Source organism: Balearica regulorum, chromosome 6 (assembly GCF_011004875.1).
Source record: "Balearica regulorum gibbericeps isolate bBalReg1 chromosome 6, bBalReg1.pri, whole genome shotgun sequence".
NCBI classification, from domain to species: domain Eukaryota; kingdom Metazoa; phylum Chordata; class Aves; order Gruiformes; family Gruidae; genus Balearica; species Balearica regulorum.
In genome coordinates, this window is record NC_046189.1 from 25,027,123 (window position 1) to 25,042,012 (window position 14,890).

Consider the following 14,890-nt stretch of genomic DNA (forward strand, 5'->3'; position numbering starts at 1 on the left):
TATGTGTTCCTTGCCCAGACCTTTCATTCTTCCTATCTCCTGTGCTTGCCCTGTAATTCCCATCTGCAAAAAGATGACTCTAAGCATCCTCTCCTTTTCCAATTTGCATCTGCAATCATCCATGGTGTAAAAGCTAAAGGTATAACTACTGGATCTTCAGGTGCCTCCTTTTTTCCAGCAGCCTGCCTTCTTTCTGAATTGTACAAAGTAGGTCACTGGGATCAGTGAATTTTTAGAAGAGCTTCTCTGCTGCTCATGTTACTGCCCTTTGTACACTACAATTTGGATAAAAGCATTCTGAAAGTCTGTCCTCCCTTTTTGAACTATCTTACACACATACACACATATAGCAGAAAGCAACTATATATGACTACATATATGCACAGACTGCTAAAAAATTTGGGGATTTCGTTGTTTCCCAAGTTGGGGGGGTCTGACCATCAGAACCTAGGTCTGAAAGGGATATTTGCACTGAAGCAGGATTGTATCCACTCCAGGCCCATGCCACCAAAACTCCACCCAGAATTTCTTGGCATTCTTTAGCATCACTGGATGGATGATGGCTGGCTGGCTGGCTGCTGAAGACTCTGTCTTCCTGTATTCTCCACATTAAAGTAACAGGAAATGTCTAGCAAGTACACAATAATTAGAAGACGGAAGATACTGGTAACTTTCACTGACTTTTAGCTGTAAGATAAAGTCACTTTCCCCTCCACAGAGGATGTTGAAAACATACACACACAAGAAAAATCAAAAATAAATTCCAAAAGGATTTAATGTACTTCCTGATAGAAATATGACAATATAGCCAATGAACTGGCTCATTTAAGCCACATTTTGTGTTTTATTTACAGTTACCCTGTTGCTTGTTCTCTACTTGACTCTTACATGTGGACAAATGCATTTCTATAATCTCTCATCTCTCCTGAACAGAGCTGGCCTGAAACTGGGGAACAAGTGGTTTGGGAAAAGAAATAAGAAGATACACAGCTGTTTTCACACACCTCAGGGTAGGTGGTCTGCTCTTTGATATATCAAGTACCAACAAACAATTAGATCAGTTACAAGGGGTTTATTTTAGCCAGGGTAGCAGCCATCTGCACTCTTATTTTGGCTGTTACAGGCAACAATCCAGCAAAACAGACTGTGTCACAGTGTAGCACATCACAAGGTCATGTAATAAGCTCAAGCACTAGAGATAAAAAAGGATGCTGCATGTTCAATACAGAAATTTTCAAATAGGAACTATGCAAGCTGGTACATGAGCCTTGAAAAAACACCTTGTTAACTCTATGCACCTCTGCCAAAGCCAAACACCTGCAGGTTTTGAGTGAACAAAGCCCATTTTTTAAATACTGTTGCCACAATAACAATACTAGCTCTAGGCGAAGCGTAGGCAATGAAGGACCCTTCACAGATACTTGGAGAGAATATATGAAAAGAGTAACTGTTAAACTTACTTGAGCCACCTGGAGTAGCACATTCAGTTGCTCCTTTTCTCTGTAAAAAAAAATACATGATAGTAAGAGACAGACCCACTTGTCTTACATGAGGCTTTTAGAATTACATGGACACATCATCCCTCCATGGATAAGGTTAAAATAAAGTACCTGTTGTAAGACTGATTTAAAAAGCTTTGGCAATTTATTAAAAATCCAATTTTTTGTGGTTGGCATGACCTTTGAAGATACAACAGATTTTCCCCATGCACTTAACTTTCAGATCAGTCAGGAAATTGGATTAGTTGGAACACACTAGGAAGGACATTGGAAACAGCAGCAGACAGACAGATCTGTTAGACTCATGATAAACGTAAGCAGAATCTTCTGAAGTACTATACATCCATGGATATTAAATGAGGTTGTACATGCATAATTGACAGGTATCAGGAAATTGTCTTTGCTTCTTTTTAAAATAGAACAGAATTATTGCAATACCAGCATTGAATTTATGTTTTGTTTTGCTTTTACTATATTAAAGCCCCCCTCAAAAATATAAAATTTTCATACTTTGTTAAATGACAAATCTGAGGACTTTCTATTCTGAAACCCTGGGTGCTTGAGCTTGCATAACTTCTCAGTGGCATGCAAAACCTAGTTTACTAGTCAAGGCTGTAGGAGTCAAAACTTTATTAGTAAACACGAGTAGAGGAAAAAACTATCCCACGGTGCTGCATCTCCGCTCAGATCAAAGAGGTCATACTCCAAGGGAAAGCTGTCACTATGGCCCATTTCTCCATAGTGAGCACGCTACCAGCAACTGAACTAGTAGACAGACAAATGTCAGGGTCATGCATAGGGAGCAAGGATAGCATGTGGCTGGATGGAAGAGTCTGCCTGTAGCAGCCACTGTGCAGCTAAATTCAGACTGGCAGTGGTAACTTTCAAATCTATAATTCAACCTCAGGCAGAACAAGAGGGCAACAATATTTATTTCCCAGGCCCTGCAGCTTTCCCAGCCAAATTCTAAATTGCAGCTGCGAGTCACAAAATCCTTAAAGCTCTCACTCTTACGCACTCTCTCTCTCAAAAAAAAAAAAAAAAAAAATCCAGGAAATGCTTATAAATGAAAGCTGACATAAGTGAGATCCAGATGATTCCAACTCTACTGAAAGATCTCTAACAGTAGTTATGAGTTAAACTGCCTTAAATGACCTGAGGGTCCAAGAAGCAGAGCCATTTTAAAACACATCAGGAATACTACCTACAATCTACACACTGCAACTATTCCTCACATTTTTTAGACCTGCGATATTTCTTGCTGCTTTCCATCCATCTCCAACTAATCCACACTCTTCCTGAAATGTGATACCCAAAACTAGGGACAGTACTCCAACTGAAGCCTTACCAGTGCCAAGCAGAACAGAAGAATTGCCCCACATCTTACAGAAAGAATCCTGTTTATGGATAGCATTTGCTTTCTGCTCTCACACAGCATGATACTGGTGACTAATGCTCAGCTTCGCCTCCAGACCTTCTTCCTGCTGTTGAAGTAGGCATTCCTCCTTTTCACTCTATGCATTTGATTATTCCTAACTGCAGATCTGCGTATGTCTGTATTGCATGTTATCCTACATTTTCCAGACCATTTCTTTAAATTGCCAAAATTATTTGAATTGTAATCCTGTCTAGCTATACACTTACAGCCCCTCACCAGATGGTTTTATCTGCAAATTTAATAAGGATACTCTTATTTTCTCAGCCAACTTAGTATGAAAATGTTGCACTAGTACCATATCCAGCACAGACCATAGCAAAATCCCATTAAAGAGTTTTCTCCTATTTAACAAAAAAACTACTAGTGTTTACTAATTAAAGTGCAATAATACAATGCAGTAAAAACACAAATCCTAGTCTTGTTTCATCTGCTTTTTTCCAAACCACATTCCTTATAGTGTCTTAGAGTATTGTCATAACATGTCAAAGTCCTTACCTACCCTCCAGCTACCCAAAGTCAAGTTACCTACCCTCTGTGGCTTTTCCCTATCCACAAGGCATGCCATAAGCTATCACAGAAGGAAACAGATAACTTTAATGCTGTTTGTTCTTTAGAAATCCACATTGGCTCTTAGCTCCTTTATCAAGCATTTACAACTGTTTATTTGTTTCACTATCTTCCTGAAATTGAGATTAGGCTGACTGGTCCACAATTCCCTTGTTCTTCCTTTTCCCATTTTAAAAGGGGGTCATAGTATTTGGAATCTTCCAGTTTCATGGAAACCCCATTGCTATCCACAAAGGAGGAGAAAGAGAATAGCTACTGATTCAAACTGCTTCAGCTGATTCTCTAAGTAACCAAACATTAATTTCACCAAGTCCGGATGACTTCTTTGTAATCTGATTTATCTAAGCATTCTCTAACCTCTTCTTTCCCTGCCAGGTTCTGAATTCTTGCACATCTGTGCTAATTGTATTTAGTGTCCAACAGCTAAGCATTCTGGCAAAGACAAATAAAAATAGCATCAAATATCTCAGCTTTCTCAACATTGTGATTTTTTCTTCCTGTTGAACAGTAGACTAAATTGCTCCATGTCTCCCTTTTACTAACAGTGTATTCACAATAACTGCATGCCAACTTTTAGTTAGTTATAGCTCAGTTTGCATCTTGGTCCTTCTCATTTTATCTCTGCATGTGTGTTGGGTTTTTCTGCTTGTTCTTAGATATGCTGATTTGCAATTTCTGTGGACTTCCACCTCATTTTTGAGGTCAAATGAAAGTTCAAGTTGGTGTGCTAGTACCTTGGCTACTCACTCAAAGACATTTGACATCAAGTAGAAAATTAAAGCAAAATGAGCAGTTCATCTCATTCCTAGAAACACTGACACTTCTTTACAGTGATGCTGGGTTCAATATATCTTCCATGGGCTAGGAACTAGAGGGCAGAGGCAGAAACACACTAGAACGAATAAGCTAAATAGGTCTTTTATTTAAAACTATGTAGGGACAAGCTCTACCTAGTACAACGAGGACTTCAGACCTGAGAGCATCTGTGGTATTTGATACTTGCCAACTGGTTATTGACATTCTGAACTTGTACAGCTTCATGTTGCTGATGAGGCTGTTGTTGAAAATTGACCCATTGATAAAATGGAGCCTTCAGTGTTTTCAACAAATTCCTTGACCAAACTGTTTATCATTGGTGTCACTGACTTGTCCCAGCAGATACATGACCCTGTCTCCAGTGAAACTGCACGCAATCTCTTTTCCTTGTGACCTGCTTCTAACCTTAGAATTTTCTGATGCTTGTCACACATCTTAGTCAGCCAAGATCCAACTTCAGGACAAGTACGTAACAAAAGCCTATAAGCAACATAACCAACTATTTATGAAAAACTTAAAATGTCACTGGATTATTTGTTCAAACTTATATAATAATCTCATAGTTGAAGTTTTATGCTTTTTAAAAAAAAAGATTATCAAGAGAGACACACAGATTGGATAAGATGTAGGTAACCACGGACTGAACAGTAAATGAGGCATGATGTGCGGGATTCTCAATAGGCTGCTCACAGATTGCCTCTTTTGGTCACATCAGCTTTTCCTTTTCCCTATTGGTCTCTTGACACATCCATATCCCTGATGAGAGATACACAGCAGTAGGAACAGGGAGAGCACACATGTTCTTATATTGTGGAACCGAACAATAATGAGGATGATGGTTCATCTACTTTGGACGTGTCGCCAAGGTTAAGAGGCCCTACGTGTCAAAACTGCTTCCATAAAGAAAAAAAAGACAAGTCATTGTCATAGGAGACTCCCTTCTGAAGGGAACAGAAGGCCCAATATGCACACCAGTCCCACTTCTTAGGGGGAAGTCTGCTGCCTCCCTGTGGCCCAGGTTAAAGATGTGAAGAGAAAACTTCCTACCCTGGTACGGCCCTTCAGATTATTATCCATTATTGATTTTTCAGGTAGGCAGCGACAAAGTTGCAACGAGAAGTCTGAGGGCAATCAAGGGCCTTGGGATGACTGGTTAAGGGATCAGGAGCACAAGTAGCGTGCTCCTCTATTCCTCCAGTTGCAGGGAATGATGAGGGGAGAAACAGGATGACCCAGCAGATCAATACCTGGCTCAGAGCCAGGTGTCACAGGCAAAATTTTGTCAGTCTACACAATACCAGGCCTGCTGGCAACAGACAGGGTACATCTGTCTCAAAGAGGGAGAAGGATCTTTGCACAGGAGTTAGCAGGGCTCACTGAAAGAGCTTTAAACTAGATTTGAAGGAGGAAAGAGATAAAACCAGGCTTGCTAGAGGTAAGCCTGGGGGCAGCACACCAACGTTTGAGGGACAGTGTTCTAGCGAGGTCCTTCAGTCTGCCATCTTAGCAGAGGTAGGGGATGGAGATCCATGCAGCAGCAAAGACGCAAGGGTTATTGATGTGTTAGAAACCATGGAAGCACCTGAGAATGGTCATGTAGGAATTAGGTCTTCCCTACAAAAAAGGGGGTGGGATCAATAGCCCAACTGAAGTGCATCTACACCAATGAACGCAGCATGGGCAACAAACAGGAGGAGCTGGAAGCCATTGTGCAGCGGGAAAACTATGATAATAGTTGCCATCATGGAAGCATGGTGGGATGACTCGCAGAACTGGAGTGCTGCAAACTCTGGATGGCTATAAACTCTTCAGAAGAGATATGCAAAGAGGGAGAGGCAGTGGGGTGGCCCTGTGTGTTAGGGAGTGTTTTGATTGTCTAGAGCTTGACGATGGTGACAATAGGGTTGAGCGTTTATGAGTAAGAATCAGGGGGAAGGCTAACAAGGCAGATATCATGGTGGGATGCTGTTACAGACTACCCAACCAGGATGATGAGGCAGACAAAATATTCTATAAGCAGCTGCGAGAAGTCTCACAATCACTAGCCCTTGTTCTCGTGGGGGACTTCAACTTACCAGATGCCTTCTGGAAACACAATAGAGCAGAGAGGAAACAGTCCAGGAGGTTCCTGGAGTGGGTGGAAGATAACTTCCTGACACAGCTGGTGAGTGAGACTAGGGAAGGCACCCCGCTGGACCTGTTGTTTGTGAACAGAGAAGGACTTGTGGGTGATGTGATGGTTAGAGGCCATCTTGGGCATAGCAATCATGAAATGATACAGCTTTGGATTCTTGGAGAAGTAAGGAGGGGGTTCAGCAGAACTGCTACCTTGGACTTCTGGAGGGCAGACTTTGGCCTGTTTAGGAGACTGGTTGACAGAGTCCCTTGGGAGGCAGTGCTGAAGGGCAAAGGAGTCCAGGAAGGCTGGACATTCTTCAAGAAGGAAATCTTAAAGGCGCAGGAGCAGGCCAGCCCCATGTGCTGACAGACGAGCTGGCGGGAAAGAAGACTGGCCTGGCTGAACACAGAGCTTTAGCTAGAACTTAGGAAAAAAAGGAAAGTTTATGACCTTTGGAAGAAGGAGCAGACAACTCAGGAGGACTATAAGGATGTCATGAGGTTATCCAGGGAGAAAATTAGAAGGGCCAAAGCCCAACTAGAACTTAATCTGGCTACTATCATAAAAAACAATAAAATATGTTTCTATAAATACATTAGCAACAAAAGGAGAGCTAAGGAGAATCTCCATCATTTATTGGCTGAGGGGGGAAACATAGTGACAAAGGCTGAGGAAAAGGCTGAGGTACTTAATGCTGCTTTTGCCTCAGTCTTTAATAGTAAGACCAGTTGTTCTCCAGGTACCCAGCCCCCTGAGCTGGAAGACAAGGAAGGGGAGCAGAATGAAGCCCCCATAATCCAAGGGGACATGGACACACACAGGTCTATGGGGCCAGATGGGAGCCACTCAAGGGTACCGAGGGAGCTGGTGGAAGTGCTCACCAAGCCACTTTCCATCATTTATCAGCAGTCCTGGCTAACCAGGGAAGTCCCAGTTGACTGGAAGTTAGCAAATATGACGCCCATCTACAAGAAAGGATGGAAGGAGGATCCAAGGAACTATAAGGCCTGTCAGTCTGACCTTGGTGCTGAGGAACATTATGGAGCAGATCATCTTGAGTGCTATCACGCAGCACATGCAGGACAACCAGGTGATCAGGCCCAATCAGCATGGGTTTATAAAAGGCAGGTCCTGCTTGACTAACCTGATCTCCTTCTTTAACAAGGTGACCCACTTACTGGATGAGGAAAAGGCTGTGGATGTTGTCTACCTGGACTTTAGTAAAGCCTTTGACATCATTTCCCACAGCATTCTCTGGAAGAAACTGGCTGCTCATGGCTTGGTTAGGTGTACTCCTCGCTGGGTAAAAAAACTGGCTGGATGGCTGCGCCCAAAGAGTTGTAGTGAATGGAATTACATCCAGTTGGCAGCTGGTCACGAGTAGTGTTCCCCAGGGCTCAGTATTGGAGCCAGTTCTCTTTAATATCTTTATCAATGATCTGGATGGGGGGATTGAGTGCACCCTCAGTCAGTTTGCAGATGACACCAGCTGGGCGGGAGTGTTGATCTGCTTGAGGGTAGGAAGGCTCTACAGAGGGATCTGGACAGGCTGGGTCAATGGGCAGAGGCCAATTGTATGAGGTTTAATAAGGCTCAGTGCCGGTCCTGCACTTGGGTCACAACAACCCCATGCAATGCTACAGGCTTGGGGAAGAGTGGCTGGAAAGCTGCCCAGTGGGAAAGGACCTGGGAGTGCTGGTCAACAGCCAGCTGAATATGAGCCAGCAGTGTGCCCAGGTGGCCAAGAAGGCCAACAGCATCCTGGCTTGTATCAGAAATAGTGTGGCCAGCAGGACTAGGGAAGCGACTCGGCACTGGTGAGGCTGCACCTCAAGTACTGTGTTCAGTTTTGAGCCCCTCACTACAAGAAAGTCACTGAGGTGCTGGAGCATGTCCAAAGAAGGACAACGAAGCTGGTGAAGTGTCTAGAGAACAAGTCTGATGAGGAGCGACTGAGGGAACTGGGGCTGTTTAGCTTGGAGAAAAGGGGGCTGAGGGGAGATGTTATCGCTCTCTCCAACTACCTGAAAAGAGGTTGTAGTGAGGTAGGGGTTGGTCTCTTCTCCCAATTAACAAGCGATAGGATGAGAGGAAATGGCCTCAAGTTGTGCCAGAGGAGGTTTAGACTGGATATTAGGAAAAATTTCTTCACCGAAAGGGTTGTCAATCATTGGAACAGGCTGCCCAGGGAAGTGGTTGAGTCACCATCCCTGGACGTATTTAAAAGACCTGTAGATGTGGTGCTTAGGTAAGGTGTAGCGGTGGACTTGGCAGTGCTAGGTTAATGGTTGGACTTGATGATCTTAAAGATTTTTCCCAACCTGAGCGATTCTATGGTTTTATGATTCTCATGAGTGTAAGAACTGCAGTAGCAGCACAAGTGTGCTGCCCATCTCGCTCTCTGACCCAGCTAACTGGACACAACAAGACCCAGGAACTCTGGTATCTTCTCACACTGCTAATCCCTCCAGATTTTGGAAGACTGCAGAAAACTTCCTTTACGACTGCAAAGGCAACGCAAAAATTATACATCTCTGCCCAGTCAGTGAAACTGCCTCCTTTCATGTACATTCCAAAGCAGAGAAACACTAAGCAGAGGTAGAAATACACCAGAATTAGCTTTCCTAAAGGAAGAAGGACATTCCTTTTTCACTCTGCTTTTCTATACTGAGCTGCCCACAGCCCACACCACTCTGCCCTCGGCACTGGGACACTGACTCATGCAACTGCTGTTCCAGTGTTACCATCATGCCAATGCCCCAGACCCGCTTTTACACGTCAGTAGCTTTAGTGCTAGGGAGCTATGAGTGCAAGATACCATCTTGTACCTTTCCTTCACCTCTTCCTCTTCCTGTTTCCTCCTACGCTCCTCCTCTTCTTGCCATTGTCTTTCCTCTTCCTCTCTTCTGATCTGTTCTTCCTCTTCTTGCCTCCTTCTCTCCTCCACTTCCTGCTTCCGCCTGAGTTCCTGCTGCAGCAGGTGCTGGTAGAGGCTGCGAGCCAGGCGGCCACGCCAGTGCTTCTGCAGGGTGACTGCAGAGGCCTTCAGTCGCAGCAGGCTCTTCTTCCAGAAATATGCTCGGTAGTTCTTTTGGATTATAACAACACTGGCTAGCACCTTTTGATACTTCTTCCTAAAAACAGAACCAGAGAGTTAATGCGCCATGAAGTAATACATGCTTTGCATTTCTCATGCCCTGTTATATTGACCAATCTTACCACATCCACAGAAAAATGAATTTGGAAAAATTATTGTGCAGAAATGACACAATTTCTGTTCCTCTACTGCCACTACCCATAAATCATATTCTCCTCACCGTTTTCACTCCTCTACCACTGGTTTGTTTCCATGGGCACCTACTTTTGTGAAGACGCTCAGAGGATGACAGACAGATATGTGGCACATAGAAAGAGAAGGTCCGCTGGCCCAAAGTCTCCTTGCACTGCACGTAGACACATTTGGTGTGCAATTAGCATAATCCCTCAGTGTGGATTTATTATGATGAAAACACACAAATAGCCTTACTATGAGAGAATAAAGTCCCATATTGCCCCATCTTTTAAGTGGCCAAAAGCAAATTACTCCAGGAAAAGCAAAAACAGGGCAAAAATAAATCTGGTCACATTCATCTCCTGTTGTTTGGGGGAAGAGCGGTGATACTACAATATTGATAGCTGAAAGTAACATTGTAATAGGCTGCCATAAAAATATACTTACATTGTACAACATTTTGCTTAAACAATGATGATATCAAAATAAACTCTGCAGCACTTTAAAACCAAAAGACATGGTAGGGCCCCAAAAGAAAAGAATCATCATTCAGTATTTCTGTAGTCTAGTGAAGTTATAGAAAAGTCAGTTCTTGCCTCTGCATTACAGGCTATTTTTATCAAGGACCTGAAAAAAAGTCACTGGTAGGAGTTTGTGCATGATAAACAAACAGGGCAAATAACAAAAGAGCTACTATTACACAGTAATCTGGATCAATTTGTAAGATAGATTCAAGCAAACATTTAACAGTCCACAAGAGCCAAACATAAGGTCTTGTACTGAAGAATCAAAGGCCAAACACACCTGATGTGGCACTATATTAGGAAGCAGCAAGTCAAAAAAGGATTTTGGGGCCACAGGGATCATCAAGTGAAGGCAAACTCCCATCACAATGCTATAAAAAATACTCTTGGGATCCCTATACTTGCAAGCAGAAATACTGCGTAGAAAGGGACTGCACTGCTAATCCTGTGTTCAGCGTTAGCACCTCCATTTCAAGAATAATGTTAGATCCTCAAGTGATTTCTGAGGAAACAGGATTGGAAACAGAAAATCTGGCTTATAGAAAGAGAGCACTTGCTCTGTGACCTTAAGAAAGAGAAGGCTAAGGAAAGGCTTGGTCCCAGTCAAAGTACCCAGATTTCTGGGTGGCATTTCTATTTATCGAACAAGGGACATAACAAGATGTAACTGACTTGAAGCTGAAGTCTATTCAGGATGGAAATAAGCAGACATTTTTAAAAGTAATTGAATATATTTAGACACCTTAATATCTTGCGGTAGGGAAATGATCATTGGTACTATTCAAATCAAAACATTCTTTACTCCAAGCCAGAATTTGCAGAAGGAAATTCTATGGGGCTGTTAACAGGATCTTGGGCCAGCAGGCTACAGTAATCCTGTGAGGTCTTACAGTCCTAGAAAGCACCCTGGAAATAGCACAGTATTCTCACATATCCTTCCCACAGACCTTCTGCAACCCCCCAAGGAAAAGGCACACCTCAAAATCCCCTTCCTGGCAATCAAACACCCCCTTCAAATGGCAACAGGACCCATGCTGACAGCTTGCCATCTCCCTGCACATCAGGTACGTCAGCCTAGTCAAGAAAATCAGGAGAGGGATGCTAATAGCAGTACTGTGCAGAGGTCACGTTCCTTTCCATAAGTATTAAATCAAAGGGAGGAAGCACAGAGAAGAGGAAAGGGAAGAGGTGATAAGAACTGGGAGGTTTTAGATTAATTACTCCTGGGCTGCAGTCCCCTCACCCCCGCTCCCTGTGTCCTCCCTGTGCCCTGCACACAGGGTGTGAACAGCTGCACACGCGCCCTCTGCCAAGGCAGACAGAAGTGCATCAAAAAGGGCACTCTGACTTTTACAAAATGCATCTGCCAGAAACTCTCAAGTGCAACATGTGCCAAGCCCTGCCCAGCTACAGGCCGGCTCTGCATGCTAATCTGCCAGGCTGAAGTGCCCCCTCATTCCTCATGACCGCAGCCAAGCTTGCAGACGCCCTTCAGCTGGAATTGCTGCACGCAGGCCGTGAATTTCATTCCCCTTGTTCAGCCTTCCACTCACCCTCTTGCACTGGCCAGAGAAATTCAACCTGCAGACCATACCAAGGAGTTGGGAAACATCCTGACCATATATCACAAGAGAAGGTGGGGTGGCTGCAAGGCTCCAATGCTGCATTTGGAATTAAGTTAATTATTCTGTTGATGAGTTGTAGTTAGCATTTATGCCTCCAAGGACTAGAGAACACAGGGCTATGGAATAATTTCTTACTGTCTTTTCCCCTGAGCAATAGGGTCTTGCAGAATCCAGGGACACAGCCAAATTTGTACATGGATCCTGCAAGCTTGGGAACAGTTAATGTATATTTTAGCTGGTGAAGCTGTTACCTGCAGCTCAGAGTTACACAGATTACCTACGAAAAACGGGGTCATTTGAATGGGCTCAATTTTCTTGTCTTACATTTTAGTGATCAGTCAGAGATACTAGGCTGGAGGGATTGAGAGCAAAGAAAACGTTCTCACCCTTAGGACTGGTTCTCCAGGCTCACAGAACAAGTTCAGAAAGGGGAAATAACCAGTAAAATCCTTCCTATGGCAATATGTACCCTTCTTCGCCAACGTACTTTGCATGAGACCAAATTAAATATACTTGTCCATGCAAAACTAAGAGAAATGGTATTAAGCTTAAGGCAGCGCACACTGGTACTCCTGACCCCTGCCCAACTCTGCACAGACCATTCACCACTTGCCCAGATGAACTCCCTCTTGCTGGACCTTCTCCAATACAGGTGCAGTGCAACTGGAAACTCCTCACAGAAAAATTTTCCAGTCTCCCTCTCTAGCTCTTTCCTCACTCCCTGCTCTCCTCCCCTGCAAAGTCCAGTTACCTCCAGCTGCTTGTGAGGATTTCTACTCTGGCTTGTTCTTAAAGATGAGACTTGGAAGAGAAACACGTGGGATGAGGAATTCAGATCTGTGGAGACTGGAGGACCACAGATTTCTAGCCAAGAGGCACACTATTGCAACACTGTGTCCATCACAGCCCTGCAGGGCAGCAGCTACTTTCCCAGGAACTCAGAAAAGCAGTAATCTAGTTTGCCTGTAGTGATGTTTCCCAGAAAAATCAATTTTCCTGTGCTAATCCCTACCATTCTCTCCAAATGCTCAGCACAAAGTAAAACAGACCAGAGGCCCTGACACAAAGAACTTGCAATCTCATGCACAAACAATAGAGCTAGCTCATTTGTCTTCCTAGAGGGAAATAAATAAATAATAAAAGCCCCTGAGACCAAATGTGTATTTTGCTGATATTCCACATTGGCAAGGTAGGGTACAAGCCTTGCACACATTTCCCAGTGCAAAACGAGCTACCTGGTGTAACTGGAGCTCTAAGAAGAGTGCCTGCTGGAACAGCTCCGCTGGCCAGGGACTTCACCTCCTCACAGCCCTGACTGACAGGTGTCTGGAGCAGAGACCAGCCAGGAAAGAGCATCTTACTGGGATTAAGCGTGCATGCCACAGCCATTAAGGAGTCAGCTGTTACACTGACTGCGAGGGGCAGAGGAGGGGCGGTTTGTCTGCAGTTGGTTCTCCCAACCCTCCTCTGGTCAGGTGCAAAAGGGAGCGGCAAGAGGAGATTACTGGTGCAAAACTGGCCAAAAACCAATTCTTACGAGTTAATTAAAAGGAGAGGGAGATCACGAGGCAAACAGGCAGGGCAAGGAAAGAGGGTGAGCAAAGGCAGAGCTGCAAGTGATGAAGAAGCGATTTGCAGGGGGAGCAGAAAACAGAGTTGACAGGCATAAGGAAAAGGAGGGGACCCAAAGCGTAGGTGGGGCCCAGCCAGGAGAGCCCTGAAGGCAAGGAAAAGGTGTCATCGGAGGCAAGCAATGGGTACAGAGGTCCCTGCAGAAGCCTGCTGAGCAGCGTTGAGGGAGGGTGCAAGCATGCACAGAATTCAAGAAGTGGTGGCAAAGGAGCAGAAAGCTTTCAGCAGAACTGATGCCGGCAGGGAGGGCAGATACTGCAGCTCGCCCTTAGAATACAGGAGGGGAAGAATAGAGGGATGCGAGGGGACTAGAGAGCAAAGCAGGGGGTCGGGACAACCCAGGCACGCAAGCACAGGGATGGTGGGGCAGCCCCCAGCACTAACCTTGCCATGTAGCCCAAGACGTGGGCCCGGATGACTATAGCTGCTTTCCTCAACTCCTCTTCCCGATCCTTCTCCAGCTTCTGCTCAAGAGCTTCCTTCAGGAAAACCTGACGCCACGGGGAGGAGTTTCAATAAACACAAAGAGAGGAAAGAAGTCAGTCCCCGGGAGAGCCGGGGGATTTCATCCCCGGGTGACCAGCGCAGAGCTCGCTCTGCCTCCGGGCGCTCCAGCGCCAGCCTCGCCGCCTCGCCCCGGGGTGCCCGTACTCACAGCACCAGGAAAAAGTTTTGCAGCGACACGAGCCAAACTCTGTGCCCAACCCCCGCCTCCCTGACTCTGTGGTCAAGACTTAAAAGAGAGAGAGAGGGAGGGAGCAGAGGAAGGAGGGAAAGAGGAGGGAGGAGGAGGAGAGCCTGTGCTTGCGCCTGTGATTAACTCTTTCCCAGCTAACAGCTTTCCCTGCACAATCCAGTGCCTCCCCGCAGCCGGCGCTGATACCTACTTGGGTGATTAAATATTTTGCAAAGAAACTCCTCCGCATTTCAAGAAAAGGGAGGAACATTTAGGTTTCTAGACTCCAGGACGCAATCTTAGCAGCAATCCTAATAATGGAAGACAGTTGAAAGCTAAAAGCCCTGTCGAGGTGCAAAGCTGAGTGTCCACCGGCTCTGGGTGGAAGCTGAAGCCATTCACCAACCTCCAGAAACTCTGAGGTGGAGCTGTTTCCTTATTGAAAAGGTTCAGCAGTGCAGCATGCATTAGGGGGAACTGAGCCCCAATGGGAGACGTCTCCAGATACTACTGATTGCACTTCAGTGTCCAGTATTTTAATTCTCAAGCATCTTCCATCACCTGTATTTCAAACCTCTGCTCAGTGCTAAATGCTTGCGTGAGGGATGACAGTGCTATCTTAGAGACAAAAGGACTGAGATACAAGCAAGATAAAGGCATGTTTACAGGAATTGCGATGACATATCTGAGCTACTTTAAATCAGCTGGCTGGCATTATGTTAG

The 14,890-nt window shown here is 44.8% G+C and overlaps 1 protein-coding gene across 5 annotated transcripts in view; it reads right to left on the reverse strand.

Annotated features, from left to right (window-relative positions):
• LOC104633459 (unconventional myosin-X-like) overlaps window positions 1-14,890 on the reverse strand; it is a 97,305-nt gene that overhangs the window by 24,487 nt on the left and 57,928 nt on the right. For all 5 annotated transcript variants that reach the window (XM_075756854.1, XM_075756851.1, XM_075756852.1 and 2 more), the window contains 3 exons: window positions 13,876-13,982; window positions 9,268-9,573; window positions 1,461-1,500 (listed from right to left, as the gene is read on the reverse strand). In XM_075756854.1, the coding sequence (XP_075612969.1) occupies window positions 1,461-1,500; window positions 9,268-9,573; window positions 13,876-13,982 (453 nt within the window). The remainder of the gene's footprint in view (window positions 1-1,460; window positions 1,501-9,267; window positions 9,574-13,875; window positions 13,983-14,890) is intronic.